The 22371-nt window shown below is 25.6% G+C and overlaps 5 protein-coding genes across 5 annotated transcripts; 2 read left to right on the forward strand and 3 right to left on the reverse strand.

The window, feature by feature from the left end:
- Window positions 1–67: 67 nt before the first annotated feature.
- Window positions 68–1412, reverse strand: OCT59_029613 (uncharacterized protein; the record flags this gene model as incomplete). Its single annotated transcript, XM_025315674.2, has 4 exons — window positions 68–582; window positions 666–734; window positions 826–1134; window positions 1292–1412. 4 exons carry the CDS (start codon window positions 1410–1412, stop codon window positions 68–70), a joined length of 1014 nt encoding a protein of 337 aa, XP_025182360.2.
- Window positions 1413–5711: 4299 nt separating this feature from the next.
- On the forward strand, window positions 5712–6844 carry OCT59_029614 (uncharacterized protein; the record flags this gene model as incomplete). The annotated part of the gene is made up of 3 exons (XM_066145067.1): window positions 5712–5724; window positions 5817–6176; window positions 6255–6844. The coding sequence occupies 3 exons, from the start codon at window positions 5712–5714 to the stop codon at window positions 6842–6844; spliced, it is 963 nt and encodes a 320-aa protein (XP_065994783.1).
- Window positions 6845–7866: 1022 nt separating this feature from the next.
- Window positions 7867–8127, reverse strand: OCT59_029615 (uncharacterized protein; the record flags this gene model as incomplete). The annotated part of the gene is made up of 1 exon (XM_066145074.1): window positions 7867–8127. The coding sequence occupies one exon, from the start codon at window positions 8125–8127 to the stop codon at window positions 7867–7869; it is 261 nt and encodes an 86-aa protein (XP_065994784.1).
- A 3449-nt stretch (window positions 8128–11576) lies between these two features.
- OCT59_029616 (uncharacterized protein) lies at window positions 11577–11780 on the forward strand (the record flags this gene model as incomplete). Its single annotated transcript, XM_066145081.1, has 1 exon — window positions 11577–11780. The coding sequence occupies one exon, from the start codon at window positions 11577–11579 to the stop codon at window positions 11778–11780; it is 204 nt and encodes a 67-aa protein (XP_065994785.1).
- A 5487-nt stretch (window positions 11781–17267) lies between these two features.
- On the reverse strand, window positions 17268–18191 carry OCT59_029617 (uncharacterized protein; the record flags this gene model as incomplete). The annotated part of the gene is made up of 2 exons (XM_025315675.2): window positions 17268–17767; window positions 17861–18191. The coding sequence occupies 2 exons, from the start codon at window positions 18189–18191 to the stop codon at window positions 17268–17270; spliced, it is 831 nt and encodes a 276-aa protein (XP_025182362.1).
- Window positions 18192–22371: the final 4180 nt, after the last annotated feature.

Consider the following 22371-nt stretch of genomic DNA (forward strand, 5'->3'; position numbering starts at 1 on the left):
AATAAGATATCATTAAATGTCGGTTGACAAATATATATATATACACAATAGTTACTGAAACTCATTATTATTGTCGTATTTGATCTCGTTGTTTTTCTTGTTCTCCTTGTTGTTCTTGCTGATTTTCGCTTTCTTCTTGTTTCTCCTCTTCTTGCTGATCTTGTTCATCTCCTTGTTCTTCTTGTTCTACTTCTTGTTGCTGTTGCTGTTGCTGTTGTTGACGGAATAATTCGATGAGGAAAGGCCCAAGGGTCACCTCATCAAATTCGAGATCAACATCATCATCCTTCTCTTCATTATCTTCATCCGCGTTATTTTTGTCGATTTCCATATCTTTTACACCTTCATTGTCTTCATCATTATCATCAGCTCCCACTATATTATTAAAATATGGAATAAGGAAGGAATGCATATCTTCAATATATTCTCTAATTTGTTTATTTTCTTCACAAATATCTCTATAATCAGCTTTTAAATCATTACAATCTTCCTTGACAACCTCTATTTCCTCCTCAAGTTGTGCATTCATTTGGAGCATCTCTTGTTCCGTTTCTTTTAGTTCCTTCAACATAGTTTCTTGTTCTTTTAAAAGTTAAGAAAATAAATATCACATCATTATATCATAACATTAAATCTTTTTAAAAAAAAAATATCACATCAATTACCATCATGGAACTGGTTGAAAGTGTCCGAAAAAATCTCGAACGGTACACCTAACTCTCTAAAGGGACGATCTAAAAGAAAAAAAAAAAGAACGCGTCAATTACGCGTCATCTATAAAATAAAATATGTAACAATAACATGATAAATTTATTTAATATTTACTTGGTGGCTGATCTGAATAAGGAAAAAAAGACCCGCTTCCATCATGTATAAACTCATCATCATCTACTCGTTCTCCATTTGATCTTCGTGGAGATATTCTCCCGTAAGGACTATATAAATGTGGGTGTTGACGATTTGCTCCGACTTTACCATTCGTATAACCGTTTTCATCCAATCCGTGACCATTACCATTACCATTAACCTGAATTGGAGAGGCATATCGGTTTGTTGCTGCGCTATTTCCATTAACCGTGTGATGACCATATGTATGCTGTGGAGTATTTTGATTGGCTACAGAACTTTGGTCGACTTTTTTTAAGTAATTCAAAAAAAAGAGAGAAAAGAAACGAAAAAAATTCCATTAATTAAAAATGGGATATATGTATATATTAGAGATAAATCAAATCTTAATTCATGTATGCTTATTTTTATATGTATAACATATTCAAATTAGATAATTTCTTACCGCTGGATTCTTCCTCTGAGCTATCACTAGTATCTTCGACTGCATCTTCTTCGTGAAAAACGAACTCCTCGTCAGAAGAGTCGGACCGTTCAGAAAAATGAGCATCTAACCAGTCAACCATTCTTCAAATATATATGTTATTTTATAATGAACTTTAATTATGAAACTATACTACTAATTCAAGTATAAAGTTGACTAAACCCTAAAAAGTTTTTTTTTTCCTGCCAAAAAAATGAAAAAAAAGCTTAGAACATTATTATTATTTTTTTTTAGAGGTTTTGAAAATGAAAAGAAAATTTTATATTCACTTGTTTTTTTTTGAATCCAAAAACCGTAAATTTCAATATATAAATAAGTGGTATAAGCCTAGAACCTAAATTTATATATACTTATATATATATATAATATATCTACTTAAAAAAAGATATTTATAAAAAACCGAAGGGAATTTTATATAAGTGTAAAAGAAGTGTTTTTTTAAGATCCACTTTAGGTTTTTAGTGACAAAAAAAAAAGAAAAAAAGAAGAAAAAAAAAATTCGAAAAAAAATATCAGAAACAAGTACGTAAGCTATATAAGAAACTTTGATAAAAATTTTTAAAATTTTTTTCGTTAACAAGTTCTTTTATAGATACTTAATATCGTAAGAAAGGGATCTGTCATGTTTCACGTGCTTGTTTTTTTTGATAAGCATAAATTAATTTTCATTGATAAAAAATTTTCTTGTTCCTTTTATCATATTCGCGTTTCAAAAAATCTTTCGACTCTCGTTTCAATAGTCACGTGATTATATATATCTTTAGTATTTTTTGTTAGTTGATCCTCGTATTGTTTCTCTTGGAAACATTGGAATTACTTGAATTAGTAGAAATTTCTTGAATATCATTTAAATATAATTTGGTTAGATTTTTTTTAATCAAAAAAATTCGTTTCTTTCTTTTTATCAAAATATTTTTTTTTTTATTTGTAAAACTTATTTTTTGTTGTTTTTTTTTAAAAAAAAGGAGTTTTTTTATTTGAAAAAAAACAATCCTTCTAAAATTCAAGAGATATTAATCAATCATCTGATTTTTTCACCCCTTAAATTAATTTCTCTAAAAAAAAAATATTGATAAAAAAAAAGAAAAAAAAAATCTGCTGTTTCAATTTAAACACCTTTTTTTCGCAAAAAAAAAAAAAAAAAAAAATTACATTAAAAAAAAACAATAAAACGGAGTTGATCCTTTTTTGATTTTTTTTTTTTAAAAAAAAAATTGGTTAAAAATAAAAATTGGTTAAAAATAAAAAAAAATTTTTATTTCTTTTATCTTTTTTAAGTTTAAATTGAAAATAATTACATAACATAAATAATATAAAATTTATATATTTTAGATGAACAATAGTTAAATAATTTGACGTGAATATAATTCTATTTATTTTATTTATTTTTATTATATTGAATGTTTCTTTTTTGTTTGATTTTCTTACCTAATAATCTTTTGATAAAAAAAATTTTATATTTTAGCTTTTATTCATTATTTGAATTATCAATAATATTCAAAAGTGAGTCCTATTTTATTTTATTTTATTTTATTTTATTTTTTTAAAAAAAAATAAATAAAAAATAAAAATAAAAAATAAAATATTAAAAAAAATAATAAAAATAATTTTTATATAATCAAAAAGATCATATTCATTGTTCATATTTTTTTAAACAAAGTAAAAAATTACTATCTTTGAATTTGTATCATTGTCAAAAAAAAAAAAAAATTTGAAAATCCGCCAATCAACATTATTACAAATAGTTGTACAAATATAAATTTATCTTTTTGATTACGTATACTTGTGATGAGAGAAATAAATATTTTTATATTATATTATATTATATTATATTATCTTTTTTTGATCCATAATTTATTAATTTATACCTAGTAATAAGTTTTGGTATAATGATATCTATAATTAATAAATAAGCGAGTAACTTTATACACCTGTATATGATCTTCGATTTAGATCATGCTTGAAAAAATATAAACATATATTAGCTATCTTGATGATTATAATAATAAAATAATTTTAAATAATAAATAAAAAATTCACAGATATTCTTTTAATTTTTAAATCCTAAATAATACCTCTCTCACTTTCATCCTCCTTTGGTTCTTCCACTCGAAAGGGTCTCTCGCCTGTTTTAAACCAAAAAAGAAGAAAATAATTACTACATTTCTCTTATTTTATAAAGGCAAATCAACATACCTTAATTCACATTCATTATACGATACTTATCACATTTATCACATCTATGTATTACTGATTCGGCTGATGATTAATCTCCTTATCCATATTATATAAATATAAAGAAGCAAACCTTGACCGAACAAAATCCTGTATCTGTATTTGTCCAAGTTAAATTAATGATGTTCGAGATCTCGACTATTTAACCTTGAGGCTTAAAAAAAATATGAAAGATCCTTTTATATCAATAATAAAATCACAGATATTTATTGTTAGTTGTAGGAGATTGACGGGGTTTTTTGAAAAACCTCAGGAGGTTTACAACTAATATCTCTTCACTGTACGATAACAAACCGTTCTGTTTTATAGAACAGGATCTCACTTTTCCAAATAGATATGCACTTACCTATTAACACTTTTTTTCATTTTGAATTGATAATGTATCGCCTTTATCATAAAATGCTGAGTTGGAATGAAAGTTAGGTTAGAAAAACTTTTTTTGAACCTTCTAGTACATGCGAAAGTTCTTGAAATGAACTTTTTTGTGCTAAGAAACAATAAATTTTTTGACGAACGAGTAAAAAGATAATAGCTTTAAGCTTTAAACTTCATAATATATAGACGATAAAGTACAGCATTCGAAGTGAGTTGAAATTTTTCTTTATAATTTGTAGGTAAACAAAGTTATTTTAGAGAAGCGTACCATTTAAAACTTTTTTTTATGAAAAACAATACTTATTTACTTAGTAAAAAAATTTCAACATTTTTATTGTTCTCTATTCAAAAAATTTTACGCGTAAAGGAACGAAAATGCAAAAAACTGTAGAAACTACTTAAAACATTTAAGAAACGTGATCTAACCTAATTTAATTGGCTGTAAATATTAATCACGTGAGAAACATTGTTAAATAAAGAAAATAAATAAAATTCTTAAACATTTTTAACTTAAATATATGCAATTTAGAAGTTTAATAAAACTCTCACACCATGAGATCTAATCATATATAGTAAGAATGATGCAATTCACTTTACAAGAGGAAAGATTTTTTTTTTCCTGTAAATTATTATATGTATTGCGAATTTGTTGTTATTAGTCATTTTTACTCGCAATTCATCTTCGTAATTCATATTGTCTACATAACTATTGTTAATATAACATCTACTCATTACCAGATGACCGCAGAAGATTTTGTTATATTCATATTTATGTCAAATAATATATATATCATATTTGTATATAATAATTTAAATTTTTAATAAATTAAGTTTAGCTTTATAACTTTTAGGATAGTTTCTATCTCATTTTTCGTCAAACAGGTTTTATTACTTAGTAAAAAGATGGGAAAAAAAAGTGGCTTGTTAGTTTCATATATTTTCATCTTTTTTTTTTTATCGTTTGCTCCCGATTGTAAAACATTTAAAGTAATAAAAAAAAATAGATAATTCTCCCTTGATCTATTTAAATCATGATTCAAATGTTTATTGAAAAATTTCTGGAGTTTTTTTTTATTATAGATGAACTTGCCTATTAAAATTTCAAAGTGCAGCAATGATATACATTTGTAACACGGTTAGAAGCTAAATTTATAAAACAATAGCATAATGTACATTTGGATTTTTTGATTTACCAGATCGTAGATCAAAAAAAGGGCTAACTTCTTTTTTTTTAAAAAAAAAAAATTGACTTTTTTATTTGATAATTATATGGTCTGTGTCATTATTATTCTATTTACGGAATCTCTTCAAAGTTTCAAAATTATTGGATGAAATATATTATTTTTTTTTTATGTTTTTAATTTAATTATATTATTAATTAAATTTTGATGTTGTAAGCGTTTTATTTATTTTTCTCATATGCTTACGCTTACGTTCTTCATTAATTAGATTGATCTAATGAGCCTAGGTTTGTAATTTCGAGTACAATATTGCATGATGAAATTATAGTCACACAACCATTTTTTTCAACTATTGTAATTATTACAATATATAACATATAATAATATATCGATAGAGATAAAATGCTTGATCATATAATGTATATAAAAAGGTTCATTATCCTTTATTTTATTTTTTTCTTTTTTTATTTCGCAAAAATAATAAAGTCTCTCTTTTAATAAAGTCTCTCCCTTAATAAAGTCTCTCTCTTAATAAAATCTCTCCCTTAATAAAATCTCTCTCTTAATAAAGTCTCTCTCTTTCTTTAACAATGAATATAATTGGTATATATATATTTTTTTATGTAATATAAATTCACGTTCATCTCAAATTGATAAAAATTAATTTATATATATTTTTTAAAAATTTTATATAGATTATTTATTAACTTCATCCGAGATTCCTTACAATAATTATTGCTATTATCCTATAATTTCTGATTTGTCAACAATTTCAGATGTATCAATTTCATCAATTTCAAATGCATTAAGCAATAATAACAATTCATCTGAGATTCCTTACGATAATTATTGTTATTATCCAATAACTTCTGATTTGTCAACAATTTCAGATGTATCAATTTCATTAATTTCAAATGCATTAAGCAATAATAACAATTCATTTGAGATTCCTTATGATAATTATTGCTATGATCTGATAACTTCAGATTTGTCAACAAATTCAGATGCATCAATTTCAGATGCAATTTCAGACGCAACATTGGATTGCAAACCTGGTACGTATAAAAAGTTTTATAATTAATCTTATAGTACATTATTAAATTATTATTTTTTTTTTATTAATGTATCCACAGAACAATCCATAATTCCATCAAGCCATCCTACAGATCATAAACACAAGATTCAAATCTTTACCTTGGAAAGTTTGACTGATTTGCTTAATGGTGTCCAAATTTCTTTTGATGGAAATCATAACGATATGACACAGTCATGGTCTCAAGAAGAGTTGAATGTTCGACGAAGAGTGGTTCAATTTTTTAAAACTAGAGTAAAAAAACGAATTATGGCTTTTTTTAAAGCCGTTGATCCAATTGAACGGCCTAAAAATGGTATTTTTATTTCCTGCCTTTATTGGTATGATAAGAAAATACAATGTGACAAATGGTATTTTACTTCAACGGATTACCTAAATTTACTTGAAAGTCTAACAGGAATTAGACTTACTTCAGATGAAAAGAATCGAATTCGTCGTAATCTTGAAGAATATAAACCAATAACAGTTGGTAAAAATAAGAATGATAGTGATGAAATATATAAAGATTTAATGTCTTATTCATTTGCAAAACCAAGAAATACTGAAAAAGATATTAAACTCTATGAATGGAGGTATCTGTTGCCTGCTATTGAAAAAATCATTAAAAAATATTCAGGTAAAAAAAAATAATTAAGAAATAAATAATAAATATTTTTTAAAATTATAAAATTAATTTTTTTTTTATTTTTACAAATTATTATTAAATATATATATATATTAATAAAAGAAAATTATTTAACTATATGTACTTAGTATATGCATATGTACATCTTATGGAATATATATTTATTAATTATTTTTAATATAATATTGTAATTAAAATGGATTTTTTTTTTTGATAAGTTTTTATGCAATAATAATAATAATAATAATAAATGAAATTTTTATAACTTATTAAACTCACTCATCTGCTTTTTCAGCAGAAACTATGTAAGAATGTAAGATTTCTATATATAATATATTGGTTTTATTCTATTATTATGATGAATATAAAAAAGTTTTTTTTTTTTATTAAAATCAAAAAATAAATTATTTGTATGTTAAGTGATTTTAACAAGTTGTAAATTCAATTTAATGTTTTAATTATTATTATTCTGAATTTCATGAATTTAATAGCATTTCGCAATTGGACAAAATTTATTGATATATTATCTGTTATGTTTTTAATAATATATTGTCTATCTGCCATGTCACGTGTAATGGCCAATGAGATTTTAGAATTAGATGTAACACAATTATCAATGACTTTAGTTTTTACTTTTCATAATAAAGAATGCTTATTGTGAATTTTATTGAACATCATAGAAAATCACGAATTTAACTTAAATCTTTTATTTTTATGTTATTTTTATGATTTATGAATTTATTTTATAATAAACTTATAATAAACTTTAATATAATTATTATTTTATAATAAACTTTAGTTATATTTTAATAATTTTTAATGGTACATTCTTTTTAATAATTATATTTGGTAAATTAATATAAAATAATTAAAGTTAACTATAAAATTACTATAAAATGATTATATTAAAAGTTATTATAAAATAATTATTATAAAATAAATAAAATTACTACGTAACACCAGTGGTGTTCAGCACCAGTGTCACGTGTTTCTATTTGTTATTGCGTCACTCATCAGATTTATTAGTTTATTTTTTGTTTTTTTTACGCGATTTTATTTTTTTTGTAGTTGCTTCCTTTGCTTTCAGTAAGTTATACATATTTTTTAACGTTGTGTATGTCTTTTTTCCTTTATTAATATTAACTATTCTCTCTTCTTTTCGTTCCACTTTGTCACTTCTGCTTTCATTTCGTTCTTTCACCTCCATTTCATTCCACTTCATCACTTCTACCTCCATTTCGTTCCACTTCACCACTTCGTCACTATTTGTAAGTAGTTCTTTCCACATTTTAACGGCTTTAAAACTTTGGCACCAGTATCCTTATAAATAGTAAGTTCATTTTTGGTCTTTTGGGATTGGGACTTAATTTTCTTTAACTAACTATATATCTTTCTTTTTTTGGTCAGACTTTCACTTCTTTTTTGGGCTTTATAGTTTTTTTTCTTTCCTATTATGCCTATTGTTTCTTTCTTTACCATTTCATCTCCTATCATTCTTTTACCATCTCCATTTCGTTCCACATTATTTTTTCATCTCTATTTCATCCTATATCATTTTTTCATTACAATTTTGTTCTGTATCATCATTTCATTCCATTTCGTCTTTATCATTTTTTTCTATCCCCATTTCGTTCTATATCACGTTTTCATCATCATTTCAATCCATACCGTTCCTTTAATCACCTTTTTGTCTCTTATTTTTCTATCATCATTTCATTTTATATTGCTTTTCATCATCATTTCATCCCATATATACTGTTCTTTCATTGCTATTTCGTCTGAATCATCTCCTATTATTCTTTTCCATTACCATTTCGGTTTATATCACTTCATCATTATAATTTCGTCCTCATACCATTCCTTTCATCACCATTTCGTTCTATATCACTTTATAATTTTCTTTCATCACCATCATGTCCTATATCATTTTTTCTCTATCATCCCTTCATTCTATATTGCTTTTTCTTCATCATTTCATCCTATACTTTTCTTTTCATTGTTATTTCGTCTCCTATTGTTCTTTTTCCATTATCATTTCATCCTATTCTTATTACTATTTTTGTTCTTTCTTATTCCTTATACTCTTTTTGCCATTATTATTTATTTATTGGAGGTGTTCTTAAAAATTAAAGGTGTACGCAATTTTTTATTTTTTAGTCGGTCGTATAAAAAAATTACACAAATAAAATAATTAAGTTTCATTAATTAATTATAATCACATGATACTGGTGCTGACCACCAGTGGTGGTAAATAGCAAACTTCTAAAATAAAATAATTTATACATGTTAAAATTTTATTAATTAATTATAATTATTTTTTTATTTTTTTTTGCCATATTTATTAATTATTTTTTCTATAGTATGTAATAAGTGCCTCCATTCATAAATCTTGTCATCATAATCCAAATCTTGTTTTGCCATTTCTTTAAGTTTATCCTTAACTATATATGGTGTTAACATTTATTTGAGTTAAATTAAAATGGCTTGATAGAAATGGAAACTATACATGAAGTCAAAATTAAAGCCTAAAAGTAGAAATATTTCGACTTGGAAAGGTCAAAAGTTGAAATTAAAGTCAAAATGGTCAAAATTACATTATAGTCATGTGATTTTTATAATTACCGTACGGTTCCGAAATTACGCAACCATTTTTTGCATTTAATTCTGGCCAAAGTCCTCATAATTCCGGCCAAAATCGGCTTAATGCGGGCCAGGGTTGCTTATTTTTGGGGGATGCTTATTTTTAGAACTGTATGGTATAATTTAATATAAAATTTTTAAACATGAATAACTCCGTCAATATTGATGCTACAGATATGAAATACATATCATTGAAATCCTCTCAATGAGCTGAATCCAACCGTGTAAAGATCATAAAAATCGAATCACTGGATGTGGAGTTCGTTAACTTTGAATTTTAATATTATTGTTTACTATAAAATCATATGACTATGATGTAATTTTGACCATTTTGACTTTTGTAAGGGCTCAAGTCGAAATCATTTTGACCATTTCGACCATTTCAAAGGTCAAAATTAACCAATTTCAGTTTCATGTATAATGGAAACTGTTATCAAATCTGAAGCACTTTAATATAATTAATTATTTTATAATAAACTTCAGCATAAATTATTTTATTTTATAATAAATTTAATATAATTATTTTTTTTGCTATATTTATTAATAATTTTTTCAATGGTATGTAAAGATGGTCAACGGTCCTACTCAGTCCTACGTGGTCCGGTCTCAACCGGTCCCGGTCTTCGTGAGGACCGGACTACGGTCCTGATTATTTGCTCGCAAGAGGACCGTTTCGGGGCCGAGCCTAAGACCGACCAAAAGACCATCGGTCCATCTTATAATTTTTTTTTTTTTTTACTCTAGTAAATGTTTCTTGTATTAAACAAAAAAAATATATATATTTATATTATATACTAAGAAGGTACTAGTACCTACAGACTATTTTTTTTTTTTATATTTTTAATTTCTTTATTTTAGATTTCTTTATAGTTCCGTTTGTTTTTTTTTAGGAACTATTCGGACTTTAGATATGTAGCTTTCGTGAGTGGATTTTTTTTTGTTTTTTTAGTAATTTCTTTAACCATCACTAACTAATCCTTTTCTTTCTTTTTTTAAGAACAATTCGGGACTCTAAAAATGACTATAAAAGATAATGGCGAAATAAATAAAACTATATAATATAATATGACAAAGAAGGGTTAAATAAATCCCAACGAACTGGAAAGGAAACTAAGTAACTAACTCACTAAGCACTATTAATTACTTGCCAAAAAGAATATCATTCTCTTATTACCTCGATTTATTACATCCACTCGTCTGTGATTAGGGAAGTAAAATTTAATTGTCTCACCTTTAATTAGTTTTAATTTTTTTTGATTTTTTAACAATTACTAACCCTTTTTCTTATTTTTAGGTTCGTATTTTTAGGAAGCAGAAATGGGACTAGAATTGCCTTGGAAAGTGGAATATTTGCGTCGGTAAGTAGAATTTTTTTTCTTTTAGTTTCTTTTAACCGTTACTAACCCTTCTTTCTTTTCTAGGAACTGTAGAAAGATTTTTTGATTTGGTTGGTAATATTTTATTTATTTATTTTCTATTATTAATCATTAATAACTCTAAAAAACACTTTTTTTTTGTTTTTTTAACGTTAACCTTTATTAACCTTCCTTTTCTTTTTAGGAACGTACTCTAAAAACAATTTGATTTTGTGAGTAAATGTTTCCTTATTTCTTTTCTGTTTCTTTAGCTAGCCATCACTAACCTTTTCTTCTTTTAGAAATTATTAGGACTATAAACGCCTTGATTTGATAGATGTTCCTTTCTTTTTTTAAGAAACCATACAGAATCTTAGTTTCAGTAAGTAATTTTTGTGAGATTTTTTTTTTCAAACATTCAATATAATAATGTTTTGTAGCAACAGCAGATTACTAATAATTTTTTTTCTTTTCTTAGATTACATTTAATAATTATGAATTATATAATAAACATTTATCAATCATCTGAGTTAAAAAATTTGCAAAAATTAATTTTGGGAATATTAAAATAGCTGTAATTTATTTAGCTCCAAAATAAATAAGTAATCGATCAATTCTTTTTTTGAACGGAAAAAATTGTCCAATTAATGATTGACAAATTTCATTTACTTAATTAAGTTTTATCGATATAATGATTAACGAGATCTAAAATTTACATCTCGCCACATCGTTTTATTTCAAGATGGCAGATTCATCTTTAATAGAAATTATAGATGAAAGTGAAAATGAAGCTTTTTCTGATATTTTTATTGAAGATGAGTTTATCTTTAATCCTGAAGATGATGAAAGTATAGATGAAGCAGAAGAAACCATAACAGATATAAAGGTGGCTAGCCCTATAATTTCGCCAATATGGAAGTTCTTCACACGAAAAGAAAAAAATTGAAAAAAATCAAGAGGGAGATGAACAACTTATAAAATATATTCATTGCAATATTGGTGAATGTTTTCTTTCAGCAAATAATTCTACAACTACTTCGAACGTCACCTAAAAGCAAAACACAATAATGTATATGTAAATCTTCATAATTTTGCCGACGTAGCTTTAGAACCATGGTCAGCTGAAGAACAAAAGGAAAAACACGCATTTTTGATTAATTGGGTCATCATTGATCAGCAGCCATTTACCCTCGTTGAAAATCTAAGTTTTCAGAAATTTACGTTAGCAGTTCAGCCTAGATATAAATTACCATCACGACATACTTTAAAAGAAATGATAATTTCAAAATTTAAAAAATCAAGAGAGGAAGTTTCTAATAATCTTCAACTTTTAACATCTAAAGTTTCACTCACAATGGATATGTGGACTTCCATTAATGCACTAGGTATTTTGGCCGTAACTATTCATTTTATCAATGATAATTGGCAATTTGAGCATTTTGTTTTAGATGTTTTATATATTCCTTCACACATGATGCACCCACGATTAAAGATGCTGTTTTAGAAATTACAAATGAATTTCAAGTTACAAATCAATTAATTGGAATTACCAGCGATAATGAAGCAAAAATGATAGCTGCAACTCGTCAAATTAAAGAAACTCTTGAATTGTCAACTTTTCAACATTATCGCTGTGCTGCTCACATCTTAAATTTAGTTGTAAGTGCAGCACTTGAAATACATATTATACCTCAATCTGTCAAAAAGTTACGTAATTTTATTAGTACAGTTAGAAATTCTCCCAAACAAATGGATAAGTTAAAAGAATATTTTAGAGTTGAGGATATTGATTTTAAAACTCCACTTTCCTGACATTGTAACAAGGTGGAATTATACATATTATATGATTGAAAGGGCATTGGAAATTAAGCCACTTTTAGCGCATTTGGTTTCAAATCTCCAAACATTAACAAATAATTGGCCAACTGAAGAAAAATGGGAAATTCTTGCTGATTTATTGGAATTATTAGCACCATTTGCGTTAATAACAAAAGTTATATCTGCTTCCAGTTATCCAACAATTGGGGAAGTTAAATGGCTTTTTTTTGGTATTAAAAATCACTTGGAAAAATCTCGAAATGATGATTATAAGTTGCAAGCCCAAATAAATGAAATGAAACGTGTTTTTAATAATTATTTTGGGCAATTTAACAAGTCCTTACATATTCCAGCATTTTTCGATCCTAGATACAAAAAATCATCATATGGAAATATGTCACGAGAGGAAGTATTTCAGCCAATTCAAGAATTAATGGCTAATTATCAAGAATTAACTACACCTGTTTCTCAAACTACTACTGTACGACGTCGACTTGCTAGTTTATCATTATTGGAAACACGAAGCTATTTTCAGGACTTATTCATGCCTAATCAAACTCAACAATTAGTTTCAAATGAATTAGATATTTACTTTGATTCCCATCCTCCTGGTAATGAAGTAATGCCATTAGACTGGTGGAAAATTCATGCAACTGAATTTCCAGTATTGGCAAAAATGGCTCGGGATTATCTAACTATAATGTCTACCTCTGTTCCTTGTGAGCAATTTTTTTCGGTCGCTGGAAAACAGATAACTCGACACGAAATCGGTTGCATCCAGAAACAGCACGGGCATGTTTGTGTTTAAAGTCATGGTTAGAAGGCAAGGAAAGGTTGAATAATTCAAATAACTAGCTATCTTACTAATGTTTAGGTGTAGTTAAATAAAGTAAAACTTATCAATAAATATTTGTTATTGTTGTTAGTGCTAAATTTTTAATTTTTTTTATTTAATGATACTATAATTGTTTTTACTATTATCCTTTCAAATTATTAATGCTATTTAATATTGTTATGAAAAATATAAAATACAACATTGAAATTGCGTCAAGGAGTTTCTAACCCTATCCCTCCTTCATAAAAAAAAAATTGATTCTAAAAAAAAGAAAGAATTAGCAACGGTTAAAGAATCTATAAAAAATAAAAGAATAAAAATCATTTACCGAGACTTTTTTTTTCCAAATGTTAAGTTTTTCTCTATCTTTTGTTTTATAATCCCATCTCTGGAGTCCCATCCTGGTTCTTAAAAGAAAGTGGCCCTAAAAAAAAGAAAAGAAGAAAGAATTAGTGACAAAGAAACTAAAAGAAATTGAGGAATTTAGTCCTATTCCCCCTTCCTAAAAAACCTAAAAAAAAAAAAGAAAAAAATTTCATTTCTAGCCTCATTCGTCTTTCCTAAAAAAACCAATTCTAAAAAAAAAAAGAAAGGAAGGGTTAGTAACGGCTAAAGAAACCAAGACGTTTCTAGTTCCATTCCTACCCATAAAAAATTTATCTGTTATTTCTGAAAAAACTTCATAAAAATGAGTCTTTCACGAATCCATTCACGAAATGTAAATAATTTGATAAATTCCGTGATATAAGGTTATTAATTCCGGAAATATGAGCCTTTTACGGAAAAAAGATGGAATATAAAAATGAATCGACTTTTTTTATCTAAAAAAAGTAGTCTAATAATAAAGAAAAAGAAAAAATTAGTAATGATTAAAGAAAATAAAAAGAAAGAAAACAATCCATTTACCGAGGCATTTAGTCCTATTCCTCCTTTCTAAAAAACAATTCTAAAAAAAGGAAGGAAGGAAGAGTTAGTCGCGATTAAAAAGTAACTAAGGAAACTACTTATAGGGGCATTTCTAGTCCCGTTCCTACTACCTAAAAAAAAGTGATTAAAAAAATAAAAAAATAGATCAGATAATTTAGCTGATCTATTAATAATAAACGTTGATCGGTTCAAGATGCGGTCCTAAAAAGACCGTCAGTCTTGTTGATCCATTGGATGATCACGAGGACCGCAAAAGACTGCGGTCCTACGCGGTCCGGTCTTTTTGCATGTAGGACCGGGGAGACCGATGGTCTTTAGGACCGATGACCATCTTTAATGGTATGTAATAAGTGCTTCAATTCATAAAGCTTTATGTCCTTTTTTGCATTAAGTTTGGCCAATGTCATTTCATTAGCATTTATTTGAGTTGAATTAAGATGGCTTGACGGAAACAGAAACCATTATTAATTGTAAAACTGATATGAATAATATATAGTCCTACTTCAGATTAATTATCGTAAGAATCATGATTTTTGAATGATCTTATGAAGGTTTGTTTTTATATAAAATATCTTTCCATCTGAAATAATATTTTAAAATTTAAAAATTTAAAAAATAAATTAATTATAAATATCTATATCAATATTTTTTCATTGATTATTAATGGATAATACATGTATAATAAGTATAAGTGCCAGGCAGAAAAACGTGTCATTGAAATTTTTTTTTAAAAAAAGGGAAAAAAAAATTGATAGAAATAACCAGATTTTTTTTTGAGCTTATTTATATTTAAATTTACATTATATTGGCCAAGTCCCTAAAATTTTGGGGGATATTTTTGCAATCAGTAAGATATCAATTGTCAGCCAATAAATTAAACTATGCCACTTAAATATACTTCTGATGTGTATGTTTACCACTGTATATATATTCGCATCAATATTCTAAAAACTTATTTTACTTTCAACTATTTCTTTACCAAAAGAAGCAATGGTTAAGTATTCCATCTGTTATAAATAATACAAAAGACAAACAGCTTTGGATAATTCATATGAAGACTATTAATGAAGCAAATAGCGAAAAATCAACTACCAGATTTTTGATTATATTGATGTATATGACCATTAAAAACCCAAAAGAATTCACTTTCTGTACATTTAATCCTGATTCTATAAGAATCCATATGTTTAGCATGTTGTTTTAATTTATTTTTTATTTCATAAACTATTGCTATTTTAATTTCTGCTGTTGCCTCTAGTGGTAACCAATAAACTTCTTTACAATTGTATATTTCATGGTGAAGAGGCTTACAATATTTTTAAGCCAGATTTTGTATGTTCTCACACTTTTTTGAATTTTTTTTGTTTTGCTAAAAAAATCTACAATAATCTTGTAATGATTAAGGGCAAAAGATTTTAAGAAATTTTCTTGTGAATATTTTGAAATAATAATACATGTTATTAATAGACATGTCTCAATTGTATTAAGATCCCTTAAAATAATAATAATGAAATTTAAGAATTTTTAAAGAGACACATTTAGTAACATATTTAGAATTTTATTTTATTGTCTGCATCATTTGTACTTTTTATTACGATACGGTTAATATATTGTGAATAACTTTCGTGCCAACAATACGTTTAAATGTTTATAATATCATGTTCATGTAATTTAGTAGTTAATAATTACATTGTCGTTTAAGGTCACACGCGTTAAACATTAATATAATTAAAGTACACGAAATTTTCAAAAAATTGACGTATGTTACTATTTTTAACATGTTACTTATTCATATCAATTTTTAAAGAATTTTTAATAACAATAAGAAAAAAGAAATATTATAGTGAAAGAGGAGATTATAGTTATAAGATGTGATATTACTCTACTACCACGTTTATATAAAAGTAATATTTTATTCCTTGAAAATTAGAAATTATTAATAATTCAGTCCACATGACTGTACTCAAGAAGATCGTCCATAGTATACCTGATAAATTATTGATTTTTTTTGTATAAATAAAAAAAAAATAAAATATATCCATTTAGAGAAAATATATTTTTTATATATATTATTATTATATTATGATATTCATTAAGTAAAATTTAATCGAAGTTACTAAACACGTGATAGATAATCAAACCAATCTGTCGATCCGATTCGCTTCAAATAAAAACCTCAAATGCAAATTTTTTTGTTCATTGTCTAGATTATTGGATTTTCTTTTAGTGCGAACGTCAGATAAGACCGCTTATTTAAGGCGATAAACATTTAATCTCTTTCAACAAACACCGTTTTTTTTATTAATGATTATCAAAAAAAAGAAAAATTCAATTTTGATTAAAAATTTTTATTATTTATTTATTTTTTTTTTTTTTTAGAAAAAAAATGAAAAAGAATTTTTACAAAGGTTTTATTATCTATTATTTTCATAACCTAATAATCAATAAAAAAACCCAATTTTAAATTTTTTAAAATTTTGTTTTAAAATAAAAATAAAAGAGAAAAATAGAGTGGACAGGTTGAACTAATTCCAATCAATTGATGAATCATATTAAATAATTTTTGTTCACTCTTATTCTCTTATAATTTATCATTCCCATATATAATTTTTTTTTTTTTAATCCATCAAATTATCCCCACCAAATTATCCGTCACCAAGATTATTCAATTAATGTTCGTGGATGATGCTGTGTTTAATAAACTTTTTAAAAGGGGGTATGTATTGAAAAAAAAAAGAAAAATATACGAACCCCAATAATAACGATTAAAATAAAAAAAGAGAAAGAATCAAAAAAAAAAACTTTTTTTTTCCTTAAAAGAAAAAAAAATTTTTAATCTATTAAGATGACTAATCAAGATTTTGCATTTAATTCTTGTTTAACCGGTTCAATCTCATCATTGGTTTTTGACCTGGTTTCTTTCTTTGCATCTTGTTGTGTTGTGTTCAACTTTGTCTTTAACTCCTCAATTTCTTTATGTAGACGTGCATTTTCTTCAAGCTTCATAACATTTAAGCTTAACTTGGTGTTCAATTCATCAATTTCTTTGTTAAGTCGACTGTTTTCATCTTCTAGACGAGTAACCTTTTCTTCAAGGTCAGCAACATACGCTTTTTTCTTTCGTCGGCATTCTTTAGCAGCAACTCGATTACGCAAAAGTCTACGTTGTCGGCGTTCATCATTGGTAAGGTTGCGAGTACTAACGGCACGTTTATTACCAGAATTATCCTGAGGCTGTGGTGTCGGTGCCTGAGCATTTGCTGCGGCATTGTTCAAAAATTCTTCCATGTTAGAATGAAGCGTGGGGGAAAGATCATTAATTGCGGTTTGTTGGTTCGGGATTAGGGGTGCAACTGCAATAGGAGAATTCATAGAATTTGCAGCAGCAGTCAATACATCATCAAGCTGTGGATTTGACAAAATTTTTGTAGACTCTGTGGACTGACCTACTACATTTTGGGCCACAGAAGAAGGTACACTTGATAAAATAGCTGCGGCATTTGCCGCAATGGCAGTAGGATCGGTAGTTTTTAAATTAGCATTGTCGATTTGTTTTTCTGATGATTTTTTTGATCCTTGAGTAGCTTTACGTTTGGCGTCACCTTGACTAGAAACGTCAACAGGAGCAGTTCTCTTGAGTGATTTAGAAGTGTCGTCATTTTTATTAAATTTTTGCTCTAATTTATTTTTACTTGCTGTAACTGTTGTCGTAGGTTTGACTTCTTCAACAGTAGTAGTCTGACTTTGTTGGTTTGTTGACTGTAATTCCTGTGGCATCTTTTTAACTTTTTAAATGTTTGTCAGATGAGCTTAAGGTTGATATATAAAAAGTAAATGTGGCGTTGTTACCACAAAAATTCTCTTGTTAAAAAGGTTGTGTATAAAAAATCCCTTTTGAAAAAGATTAATATTAAATATGATAGAAATCGCGTGTCGTCGTTTTTTTTATTCAAGGTTGGACGACATCGGTTTTTTTTTTGGACGACGTCGCTCTTTAAAGGTGACGGCAGCAAAAAAAAAGGGAGATGACGATGTTTAACTAATTTCCAACGGGTATTATAGTATAAATGTTGCACTCCTGTACTGTAATTTTATGTTGTGTGAGGGAATATTAGGGGTAAAATTCGGTTATGGAAAAGGATAACTGCGGGAGGGCTGAGTTGGTGATACAGTCCAATCAATGGCTTTTTTGATCACAGGTTTCGATAATCTTGATGATGAAATAATTTGAACATGTGATGTAATTCTTTAGCCTGACATCATGATGAATAACGTTCCGTATAAAATTCACAAGATAGTGGTGACTAATTGATTACAAATTTTATATCTAACGAATAAAAAAAAAAATCGTAACGCCCGGACCTTTTTTTTATTTGTTACTTTATTTTACTGATAGGGCTAGTTTTTGTTTTTTCAAAAAAAAAGCCATTATAAAAAAAAAAATGTTTCGACCCTATTTTCTAGTTGATCGAATTAGCTGATTTTCAATGAATTAGGCTTTTGGTATATATAGAAAAAGCAATTTAATTGGTTTTAAATTTTGTAACATAGCCATATAAGCCATTCTTATGATAATAAGGCTTGTATTTTTGAAAATTTCCGGATCGTAATCATCTGCATCTTTTAGGAAAATTCTAAAAAAAACAAAAAGGATAGTATCGTAAAATTTTTTTTTGGTGACCTGTAAGAAAAATACTCTCATTTTTTTTAATGTATTTTATTTGTTTAGGACATAAACCCGATATTTAAAGAATTCGCTCATAATTACAATACTAAAATTAGACATCATTTGCAGACATTTTAATATTAAATTTTAAAAATAAGTGTACTTCATCTATTATTTAATAATAACCCTTTAGAATAAAATAAATATCTATTATTTTTTGGCCATATATAGTCAAGATAAATATTTAAAGGCATTTATTTAGGTATAAAAAATCAAACAACCCATTTAAATCACATACATACTAATTTAAAAATTTAAGGGTAATTAAAAGTATTTTAAAAAAGTTTCAGTGCCTCTATTATAATATTATATTTATTAAAATGTAATTTTTTATATTTAAAAATAATGTTATTTTTAACTATATTCATAATTGCTTTACTAAAACTTACAGAATATTACTTAAAGGTTATATATCTGACAACTTGTAAAATATAAAAAGCAGGCAGATTCTTTACCAAAAGGCAAAGGAATTTTAAAATAATAGGATTGGAAATCAATTTTATATAGTGATTAGAATGAAAAAGTTAAATTACTATATTATTTATATTGTTTATTTAATTTATACTTTAACAAATATAGTTTCATTTAAAAAGGATTAAAAAACTTAAATATAAAGTATATAAAAAAAAGGTATCTTTCATACAATTTAAATAAAAGGAAAGAAAAAATGCATTTTTCTATAAAATAAATATATATACAGATATACTGGTTTGTTTATTAGAAGATTCCTTTTTTTTTTCTGAAGACTTCTATTTATCTGAATTCTTATACTTAATATTAAAATTCTTGCCTTAGTTCTGCTTTTAGTTAAGATTCTTCTTTTGTAACTTACTAAATACCTTTAAATTCTTTAAAATAAAATTCCATATTTAAAGCTTTATCTAAACTTGCCTATACAGTTAAACCTTGATATAGTGAACCCTTAATATAGTGAATTTTTCAGACAACTATAATAAATTTCCCTTTGCTATAACGAATTAACCAATCAAATCTCTTAAAATCTTCACTATAGCCTTATAGCGAAGTTGGGATCTGGAACCTAGGGTTCGTTATAACAAGAGTTGATTGTATATTATAATACATAATTAATTTTTTATGTTTACAGTCTTAAATTATCTTAAATGCTAAAGTACCATTAAGTTGTGATAATATAGATGAGCAGAATTTTTAGCATTATATAGTATACTTTCAATAATAGATTTGAGTAAATCCATTATAATAGTTTAAAATTTCTTATTACTTCAGAGTTTAAAATACTGAAAACTATTTAATAGGCATTTTTCCTATGGAGCAGTCCAAACTCCATTATTCCAATTCTATAAAATCTACTTGTTGAAATCGATTGATATAATCATAGTCATATATTTTTTTTTGCATTTTTAATTTTCATTACAATAATTTGACCTTATTTCCCTAAATTTGTCAGATATTGAGTTGCATTATAGTGAAAAGAAAATAACAATTTTATGAATATTAACCTTTTCTTATGATAAATATCCAGTCATAGTTATTGAAATATTTTTTATCAGTGTAAGTTTAAACTTTTTAGTCTTCTACTATTACAGTTTGAATAATGTACTATTCTTCTTAAAGTATTTTTTTGAGTATTCCGTTTGATAACCAAAAGTATAGGTAATATAAACCAGAAATTATTAGAATTTGAATTCTATTTGATAATATTATTATATGAAATTCACATATTCTTACCTTTTAAGATAAATGGCTAAACTTATATATCAAGAGGATTTATTTGTATCGCCTATAGATGTATCTTCATTATTTTTATCAGATTCTAAGGTCATTTTTAGTGAATTTTGCAATGTGATTTCCTTTTCTGTAATAGTAAGTTCATATACTTCTGGTTTCAATTACATATTTTGGGATATTTGCATAGTTTCAGATGTAGGTTTGAAGTTTATTGAATTTTTTACTTTGGTTGAAATCAATTTTTGTATAGAATTATTGCATTTAAATAACACAGATTGAAAAGTGAAAAATTGAAAGTCCTTTTCAAATTACTGAATAGTTATATGTTAAAACTTTCTCTTGAATAAAGGAAATTCAATCTTTTATCCAATTGGGATTGTAAATTCGTGTATATGCATTTTTGACAACAGCATCCAATTACTTTCATTTAATAGTTTAGTTATTGTACATTTACATTTTTTTTGTTGTAAATTAATTCCACAATATAAACACATTTGGTACTAAAGCAAGTTCTTTGTTTATACTTAAGTTTAGTATATTGTGTATCAGCCATTATTTTATAAGTTTTTTATAAAATAAGAAGTAATAACAAATTTTTATAATTTGGATATAATTTTAAGAAATTTAAGTTTGATTTTATTTTGGTTTATGATAAAGTTTAATTTTAAGCTAAATTTAATTAATAATCTGATTTTTTGATTTTCTGATTTTTTTTATACATATATATGATAAAAACTATTAACTACATCTTTTTGCAAACAGCTATAATTTTTTAGTTTTAAATTTTGCTATTTAAGAATCAGTAATTGGATTTAATAATCTTAATTTATTAAATTCGTCCTGATAAAATAAGTATTTTGATATCTATTTTATGCAATATTGATTGAAATTTCATTTTATAATTTTGGTATATGAAATCTAAATTATTTTAGTATTACTATTTAGATTCTAATTATTTAATAAAACTAGTGTTTACTTATATAAGTAATATAACTAATTGACTATTTAATATTATTTTAATTTACTAATAAATATTATAAAAATAAATTTGAATTTATCTTTATAATTTATAATTTAAAAATGGCTTAAGTAATTTGAAGTATTTATTTTAATTTAATATTTTTTTTTTAAAAAAAAAAAAATATGGAAATATGGTAGGAGAAATTCTCTCTAAGAAAGGGAGTGCTTCATGCAATTACTTTCTCTCCAAGTCTCTGATAGTGCATACATGGTGTTTTTGCAAGATGACAAGTAGTTTAGTACTTAATGAATTAGGGACTTAGGGTTATTTGTAGTTTACTTAAAATTCGTAGTTTGCTATTTTAATCTTAATAAAGTATTAATTGCACTGCAAGCAAAAACAAAAAAAAACAAATTTTTTTTTGAAGATATAATTTTATTTTATATATACCTAGACTACTTTACAGTCTTTACTTATTATATTTTTATATTTTTGAAATATACCTATATAGTTAATTATAGATTTATTATTATATTTATTATTAAAGTTATTTACTTATATAA

Source organism: Rhizophagus irregularis, chromosome 9, assembly GCF_026210795.1.
Source record: "Rhizophagus irregularis chromosome 9, complete sequence".
Classification (NCBI taxonomy): Eukaryota; Fungi; Glomeromycota; class Glomeromycetes; order Glomerales; family Glomeraceae; genus Rhizophagus; species Rhizophagus irregularis.